Raw genomic sequence first — 9374 nt, 5'->3', positions numbered from 1 at the left:
CTATTTCTGACAGTGGCTAGACTGTCCTATAAGCCTGTGTGTCAGGAGTGCTGTAGACCTGTTTTCCTCTCTTTCAGTCAGTTATGGGGACAGAGTGTTCTGCTTTCGGGCGTGTAGTTTTTCCTCTCTACAGGTCTTCAGCTGTTCCTGTGGGCCTGTGTCTTGAGTTCACCAGGCAGGTCACTTGCAGCAGAAAAGTGGGTCTTACCTGTGGTCCCAAGGCTCAAGTTTGCTTGCGGGGTGCTGCCCACAAGCTCTCTGCGGCGGCAGCAACCAGGAAGATCTGCGCCGCCATTTCCGGGAGCTTCCGTGCACCAGGGTTCCAGATGGCGTTTGGTGTTTTCCTCTGGAATCAGTAATGTGTGCGGAGTGCAGTCTCTTCTGGTTTCCCAGGCGTGTCTGCCTCTCTGAAGGTTTAGCTCTCCCTCCCACGGGATTTGGGTGCAGAGAACTGTTTATCTGGTCTGTTTCCTTCAGGTTCTGGTCGTGTCTCAGGCAGGGGTCCTGCAGCTCCTGGGCCCTCCCCACAGGGCAAGAATATATACAGTTTCCTCTGGGCCAGGATGTGGCGGGGAGTGGGCAGTGTGGTGGTCTCTTCCATGCAGCCTCAGGAGTGCCCACCTGACCAGGCGATGTGGTCTCTCTCCCATGGGGTCTGGGAGCAGAGAGCTGCTGCGGGCCAGGATTGGTAGCTTTTTAAAAAACAAAACCACAAAGGAAAACAATAAAAATTAGGGATTCGTGATGATCACGCTAAGAACTTAGAACCTGGAAATCTGTCTCACAGCTCTGTTTTTGGGACATCTGTAGCTCAAAGAGTCACATTTAGTAAACAGTTATCAGGCCTGCTGAGTGGGGCAGAGCATCTTGTAGTTCTGCGTCCCTCACAGACTGCTTTGTCCTGCCCTGGCGGAGAGTGGTGACTCGGCAAATTATTGTTACCTGCTGTAAAGCTACTGAAAATACCGTGGGACAGAGAAACATCCAAAGGGGCGGGTTGCTCTCAGGAATCCTGTTTTCCTCAGAAAAGCTTCTAGAGAAGGCGATAGCTGAGTTAAGTAAACGAAGATATCTTAATAGATGGAAGCAAATGAAAGGCCATTCCTGCTGGGCTTTGTCTTTTAGTGCCACCCCCACATGAGCCAAAGTCAGTGAAAGGAGTCGACAGACCGGTTTGGGAAAAATGTAATTAATTTTGTAGGAATAGAGGACCAAGTGTTCAGTTCAGTGAGCACCAGAGATGCATAACTGGGGCCAGTGAACGGGAGTGATGGCGGGCTGCCCTTTTAGGTTCTGTGGAGAGAAGTGGGCCTGAGCACGTTTACATCCTTAGCGGGGAGAATGCTATGCCCACCCTTTGCTTAGATGATCACAGAGAAACGATTTGAGGGGTGGCGACAAGGATGGGTGATTTTATGGTTTAGCTTAGTGTGGCTCAAGTGCTGCATACATTATTTAAGTTTAGCCTCACAAAGCCCATTGCTCCATCTTTCCAGTTAATTTTTTATGTGCATGGCTGTTGTACCTGCACGCATGTCTGTGTATCACGTGTGTGCTCAGTGCCCAACGAGGCCAGAAGAAGGTGTTAGATCCCCAGGGGTATTGAGTTCTACAGACATTTGTGAGCTGCGATGTGGGTGCTGGGAATTGAACTGGGTTCTTTGCAAGAGCAGCCGTGCCATCTCTCAACCCCGTTGCTTTTTCTTCATAAGGACCTAAATAGCCCTCATTAAACTCTGTCCCTGGTCCTCTGAGGAGGGCACATTGATGCCCCATAGTAACTTGTCTGCCAAACGTGTGGCAGCACCTTGCCAGCTCCCAGCCCAGAGAGCACTCTGACTTCTCTGAAAAAGTTAAGTTCCACTTAGGTAAGTAATCCATTCAGGGTGCTCTCATGGTCTTCCTTTCATCCTGACTCACTGCAACCCGTGAGCATTTGGGACCTGCTGTCATTTGCATTTTGAACTGCATGCAGTTCTGTAGAACAATCAGTGGACTTAATCCCTGCTGTGATTTCTCTTTCCTGATAGGTAATTTTGTGGACATTTGCATTGACTAATATCTAACTTTTTCAGCATTCCCCTAGTTAATTGTCTCTACTCAGGAGCTGACTTGCTGATTTGATCCCAGAGGCTGGGACCAGCTGTTTGTGAGCTCCCCAAGTCCCCCTGGGAGCAGCTCTGCCTGTCACTTGTATTCTGAAAGAGGGGCCCTGTTTCTTCTGCTTCTCATACATTTCTATCCTGATTTTCCATAGGTCAGTAAATGAATAAACTGCACTCCAAACTTCCCAGCCTCTATGATTTTTCATTTTCTGAAGAAATTCTTCCTGATGGTGGTGTTAGAAAACATTTGTCCCATACCATAAAACAATAATTTTAATAGTTTCTCAGTTAAAACATGTCTTGTGGTTTAATCTAAACATGCTTCCAGCAGAGAGACGGTGTGTAACGAGCAGTTGACACGTGGGCCTGTTTAAAGCTGTTTGAAAATCTTATGAGTAGCTTGTCGTCATTACTGCCATTTAGATTTTGGAGTTTAAAGAGTTTCTTCTGCGTTATTATTTGAATCCTTTCTAGGTATCTGAGCATAATCATGAGTGTGTCTAGTAATTTGCACATTTAGTAAATCATTTGCATGTATAATTTGTACTTATTTTTCTGTTTTACAGAACGTTGTTCCAGCTGAGGTATCCCTTGTTTGTGTAGTAAAGCCAGATGAATTCTGGGATAAGAAAGTAACACATTTTTGTTTTTGGAAAGAAAAAGATAGACTTGGCTTTGAGGTAAGTAGAATCTATATAAACAGAGATGTGTTGTATCTTTGAATGTAGGCTTCACGGATATTACTGGGCATGCTCAGTTCAGTTACTTAGAAGTGCTTACATTATGCCTGCTATACCATCTCTAGCTTTGCTCAGCTCAGACACTTGTTGAATAATTGTCTTCTTCATAAGCTGTAAAGTCCTTATTCCCGTCTGGATGCTCGTTAACTGCAAGGAAACTAGGGCCTCTGTATTAACGTCTCAATGATCATGAAGAGAAAACTGGCAAGTACTGGGCCTTAGGTGGGCCTAAGAGTGCGTTGTCCCGGGGTTGGGGATTTAGCTCAGTGGTAGAGCGCTTGCCTAGGAAGCGCAAGGCCCTGGGTTTGGTCCCCAGCTCCGAAAAAAAGAACCAAAAAAAAAAAAAAAGAGTGCGTTGTCCCTGACTGCCACGTTGATCCTTGGGCTTTTTCTTACATGGCGTCAGCTGTGTGCATCACTGGTCCTTGATATTTAGGTGGCTCTGTCCCTTTGTTTGCCTTCGAGTTCCCTTTTGACTTTGATTTTCAGAACTGTTGTTCGTATGCGTAGGCCTTCCATGGTATTTATTCTGTTTGGTGCTCTCTATAGTTCTTGTATTTCTGGACTGCGTCTCCCATTAATTTTGAAAATTCTCTGACCCTTTGATTTAAAATACTTCTGTATTCCCCTTTATATGTTTCTGGGACTTTAGCTGCATCCATGTTAGAGGATTTGAAAACTTCTTCTTGCTTTGCTTGTTTGGTCTTCTGTTTTGTTTTTAATATCATATTATTCCCTCTTTTATTCTTTCTTTTTTAACTCTGAGTTTTGCATTTAGGGTCTTGTGAGTGGTAGACAAGTGCTCTGTTACAGACCTACGTCCCAAGCCCAGTTTGGGTGATTTCTTGTTTGGAATATTTTCAATTTTAGCCCATTTTCAGGCTCTCCAGTTTTTGGTCTTGCTGAGTTTATTTACAGGGCCACTAGAAAGTTCTCTCATCTGTTACCATGGTTTTGCTGTGTAGCATCTCTATTCAAAATTTGTATACCTAGCCCTCCATCTAAGTATTCACATCAATGGAGTCAAATAACATGTGAAAATATTTGAAAAAGTTACTGCTGGGGTCAGGAGATGCTGCCATTGCTAAAGAGCCTTCTGTGCAAGCATAAAGACCTGAGTTCAGTCGCCGAACCCAAGTAGAAAAGCAAGGTGTGTAGGCACATAATTGTAATCTCATTCCAGGGAGCTGGAAATATACAGGGCCCTTGGGCTGGCGGTCAGCCAGTTTAGGCTGCTGGTGATCAATGCGAGAGCCTATCTTTAAACAAACAAAACAGAGCAAAAGAAGAGGTGAATGGCACCAGAAATCTAGAGGAATGATACCCAAGATTGTCCTCTGACCTCCACCAGAAACTGACACGTGCACTGGGACAGACAGACAGACAGACAGACAGACAGACACACACACACACACACACACACACACACACACACACACTGAATATAGCCTTTGTGCTACAATTTGCTAAACAATTACAACTGTTTATCCGGTGTCTGCACGCTGTTGAGTGTCCTTAGTAACCCAGTTGATTTCAAGCATGCTGTGTGCATGCTGAGTATGCCAACAGCAACACTCTACCTAGAGATGGCGAGTGTCGCTAGGGTCGGTACTTGCAGTGCTCTCCAAGATCCAGCCTCCGTAGGCCCCAAATGATGGGTTTCGTCTTTGTGTCTTCGGTGAACTTTCACCTCTTCCTGTCCGTGACCTCTCTTCCTCTGCATCACAGCTGTCTGCACGGCTCCCAGCTACCTGACAGTGCAATCGCTGGTTCTCTTACTCTCCTTACGTCGTTTGCTTGAGTCTTGACAATATGATGGGCCTCCTTGTTTGCTTTTGTATTGTATTTTTAATTGAATACTTGACATTTTGTGTAAGACAGTAAAAAATTTGAGGTAAGTAGCATTTGTGCCTGCATATAACTCCCCTTATTTCTGTTTGGTTGTAGTAGTAGGGAAAAGGTTACTTGAGCCAGGAGTTGAGCTGGCTCCTGGTTTCGTTTCGTTGTTTTCTGCAGTGTACACAGGCCTTGGATTTCTCAGTGATTACTTTGACTGGAGCAGTGCTCTTTCTAGCTTTCTATATACTAGGTAGGAACCAGATTATTTTTCCCCACCCGATTTTGGCACTTTGTCATTGGTAGGTCTGACTATACATGGACTTAGTGAAGAACTGGGTGCTAGCCAATTAAAGGGAAATGGCTCCAGCTAGGACAAAGAGCATTCTCCTGACAGTTTGGTGGGAAACCACGTCCCAAGAAGCTGAGCCCAGAAAGCCTGAGTACTGCAGTTGGCACCACAGAGTGAGCACTTGAGACACGCAGTTCATAGCTTGGGACCAGCAGACAACATTGCTCTGTGAGAACGCAAACGAACAAGTGCCAGCTATTCAGACTCAGTGTGGACCGAACAGGGAAGAGCAGTGCCTTTTATGGAAGCCTGTCACATCTGCTTGGGCATAGGTGTCCGCTCGCTGTGAGAATGCCATTGTTACCAACCATCTTGGAGGATAAAGGAAAAGACAGCTTTGGTCCGATGCCATGGCTGTTTGCCTTAAAATGGAAGTGTCTGATGAATAAAGCTCCTGTACCAGTATATTTCTCCTAGACACTGCAGAGGATCAGTTTTGATACTTGCCTAGTGAATAACTACTCACTGAAAGCCTGGCATCTTGAAGAGGGGGCTTTATTTCAGATGTGGGTTATTTTGCCACTAAACACACTAAACTTCAGAGCTGAAGTTCAGCCCAGCTAGTAAGGGGTGCTTAGAGCTCAGAAGTGGAATCAAATTCAACACTGATTCTGATTTGATTGAAAGTTATTTTCCTTAGCATAATTTCAGATAATTTGGGCTTTTGTAAAAAAAAAAACTTTATATCTTTGTAGATATTCTGCTTATTTTAAAATGTAACTTTGATTTAAATACCTTTGTTCTTACAAGCATGGCTAAGTGCTTTACTCTATAGAATTATATAAAATATGACACTTTGTTATCAGCTCGCCACAGTGTCAGTTAGCTGAACACCTACTGATCCTGTCAACTGTTCATGACTTCACATTTTCATTCCTGTCTGTGTGAATTTCTTCTTGTGGTGATCTATCTCCTGTTCACTTATACAGTGCTTTTTGTTGTACCAAATATTCCTTTTGTTGCTAATCTCAGTATTTCTCAGCACACCCATCCTGTATGAAATCTGTATGCATTGTTCAGCTCAGTTTTTCAAGTTCCTTCTGCCCCGCAGCAGCACCTCACTGTTGACTGACAGGTGTTGCTGGTCGGGACAGCATCTGTATATTGACAAGACTAGAGCTGGCATTAATCTTGTCCTCAAACTGAGATGTCAGTAATCAGAATGCTCTACCCCCTTTTGTCTATAAATGCTCATAATAATAAAAATATATTTAGTCACATTTGTGTTCTTCTAATACATCTGATTCTTACCTTTTTTGAACTTTACCAGTGGTGAGATCTGGAACAAAAACTTTCTTAAGAACACTCCTGGTGACATACATCTTCTCAGTTTTTACAGAAGTTTATTAGAACTTTGACACAGTTGGAATGATTTAGATCTAGAGCCAAATTAAATTACTTTGGGCTACCTTTAGTCCCCTGAATAGCTCACCTCAGTATCTGATCTATCATCTCAAGCACAGGTAAAATCTTCAGACTGCATTAACAGCAGGCTGCTAGCTTCCCCCAGCCTGAAAGCTAAGAACATCATGAGCTACGTTTGATTGGAAAAGACCTTAAGTTGGTCACTTTCTTGTTCCGTGCCTGTAAAGCTACAGCAGCTGCTTCTACCAAGGAGCACACTGGGTCCACTGTATCTGTGCTTCAGGCTGAGCTCACTCAGCTCAAGTACAGCTCAGAATAAATTAATGCTTGCTCTTCTGAAAGTGTTGTTAGCTGTGTTCTGGGTTTCCTGTAAACTTACTTTATTTATTCAGCTAGGTTTTTGCTGTTCCATCTTCATCTGCTAAGGTTTTCTTTAAAGACTGGTGCATGCATGTGCTACCTAGAGATGAACATGCCATGGTTGTGTGAGTGTGGGCTTTCCCTTTAAGTGAAGCCTTTCACTCTTCCGTTCCTTCCCCCTCCTCCCTTCTCCTCCTCCCCTCCCTCCCCCATCGTCATCATCCTTGGGCAGACCCAGCTTTCGGTGTAGCATTGTGAGCACATCGCAGTGAGCGTCCTGCAGCAGATAAGCACTCTTCTCAAGCTTCAGTCTGTTCCCACAAGCCCACACTTGGACTTCCACAGCTATCAGATCTGCTTCTTTTCCCAAGGCTGCTCGCCTGGAGATCATTGATCGTCTCATCCCTTGATCATTAGACTCAGTCACTGACCGTCCCTCATCCTTTTGTTAATAGCTGTGCCATTCAGTGTCTTGATCTCTTAGTTCATCAAGATTTGGGGAATGGCGATTTGGTTCCACTGTTCTTTCTCAGTGTCCTTGCTGGAGTGTTTGCATGGTGAGGGACTTGCCCTGTCTTGCTGGGTGCCTGCCATTGGTCCCTCTTAGGAAATGTGCTGCCTGTGTCTAACTTCCTCTGTTGCTGGTCTTAGCATACAGACCTTACCCCTTGGTGTGGCCTGAAGACTAAGTTCACACACTTAAACCATTCAATGTACCAGTCCAATGTATTCTTCCTGAGATCTTTAGTCAGCAGAGATCTTTTCAGGCCCCTTTGGCTACCACAGTGGTCTCTGACAGGTCATGGTGTTCTGGAGGAGATGGTATTTATGCACACTTAGTTCATCAGGACCCTGACCAGCCTGGTTTCTTTCACTGAGAAATGGTGTTTGGATGTTACAGTCCACATGCTAGGAGTGTATGTTTTACAGGGTTTGCCTAGAAAATAGGTAATTATTATCTTAGCACAAATATGATTTTATTAAGAAAATGGTTTTTATTACTAAAGGATTTTTAATATTGATTAGGTATTAAAAATAGTTTGTCTGAGCTGCTAGTACTTTTAAAAAGGTTGGTATTGTCAGAATAATTTGAGAGATATTTTTAAGCAGATAACTATAACCTATTGAATTGACTTTAAATGCTGTTGTATTAACTAAACAAATGTTTGTTTGCTATCGTTTTGAAGCAGGGTTGCATGTTCTTATCTCCTTATTTCCCTTCAGAGACTTTAATCATTAACTCAGGATTTCTTACCTTTTCCTCTGTAGGTTATTTTAGTGTCTGCCAATAAGCTGACTCGATACATAGAGCCCTGCCAGTTGACAGAAGACTTTGGTGGGAGTCTCACCTACGATCACATGGACTGGCTAAATAAGAGGCTGGTTGGTATACAAGTCTAAAACAAGATAATCAAGTGTTTCGTGTAAATGAGATGTTTGAACAACATTGTCGCTTTAATCAACTAAGATGTAATTTGTTTTTTATGAAAACAAAAAATCACATTGTGTGTGCTTGGTTGTGTAGGGTTTGGAACCCATACTCTGTAGTCGGAGTCACTTGACAGAGTCCTCATGCTGAAAACTGGGTGTGTGGCCTTTACTGGTGTACTTAATTTCTTCATGTCTTAGTTTTCATATCTATAAAGCAGTGGTAATAATAGTACTGTCTTGTGCAATTGTGAGCAAGGCAAAATGAATATGGACCGGAAACACTTCGATCAGCCCAGCGGGTACAGCAGCGCTCTGTGTTGACTGTTAATGTTGGATCGGGCTTAGTAAGGTCACCCCTAGAGTCAGGTGACAGGAGCATACTGCCTTGAGAGGTGATCTCAATGACACGGCTGTTTCAGAAGACTCTTCACCATCCCGTGAATTATCAGCTCGTGGTGCAGCGCGACAAACTAAGTCTGCTTGTGTGCAGACGTCGGAGGTGCACGCTTAGTGCTTTCATTGGGTGGTGAGAGAGGGTCTCCAGTGCAGCCTAGAGATCTGCACTGACGCTGAGAACACTGGGATCCCCAGTGAGTGGCGTTCCTGCCAAAAACAGGACATGTCTATTGGACAACTGTATGTCTACTTTATTGTCTGTTTAAATGAGCCCAAATCCCTTCAAGACGTACATGGGGAATCATGTTAAAATGATAAGTGACCCATCTTTATACAGTACGCTGTCTGTAGACAGCCTGGTGATAGACTAAGGTGAGGAAATGCTCTCTAACTAGAATTGGTGCCTACAACTGGTACCAGTAACATCCGTGCACTTATGAAATTTGTTACCGGTACAGATGTTTCTCAGAGAAGGATAAGAATGGAAATAGACTGCTCGCTTAGGCAGCACGTACACTAAAGTTGGAACAACACAGAAAAGATTAGCATGGCCCCTGCGCAAGGATGACACGCAGATTCGTGAAGCTTCCATATTTTTGCAGCTCCAGTAAAAAAAAAAAGAATGGAAATAGATTTGAGTAAAGTAATTTAATGTATTTAAATTTGAAAGTTCCATTGCCATTAAAGCTCCTCATCACTTGAGCTCTGGGTTTGCTCTGGGCATGTGCATTGTGTTCTGATGGTCGGATTACACCGTGTGACCTGGGGAGGAAAAGAAATCCTGCTGAC

General features: G+C 43.8%; 1 protein-coding gene and 1 non-coding gene across 2 annotated transcripts in view; both read left to right on the top strand.

The window, feature by feature from the left end:
* The window catches only part of Sestd1 (SEC14 and spectrin domain containing 1), a 50825-nt gene that overhangs the window by 10931 nt on the left and 30520 nt on the right, over positions 1-9374 (top strand). Inside the window, exons 4-5 of the mRNA XM_032903543.1 lie at positions 2672-2785; positions 8028-8141. Of these exons, the coding sequence (XP_032759434.1) occupies positions 2672-2785; positions 8028-8141 (228 nt within the window). The remainder of the gene's footprint in view (positions 1-2671; positions 2786-8027; positions 8142-9374) is intronic.
* On the top strand, positions 9078-9183 carry LOC116902470. The gene has a single exon (XR_004388088.1). It is a non-coding gene; the product is annotated as a U6 spliceosomal RNA (small nuclear RNA).

The sequence above is a fragment of the Rattus rattus genome, chromosome 5 (assembly GCF_011064425.1).
Source record: "Rattus rattus isolate New Zealand chromosome 5, Rrattus_CSIRO_v1, whole genome shotgun sequence".
NCBI classification, from domain to species: Eukaryota; Metazoa; Chordata; class Mammalia; order Rodentia; family Muridae; genus Rattus; species Rattus rattus.
This window is presented reverse-complemented; position numbering and strand designations above follow the sequence as displayed.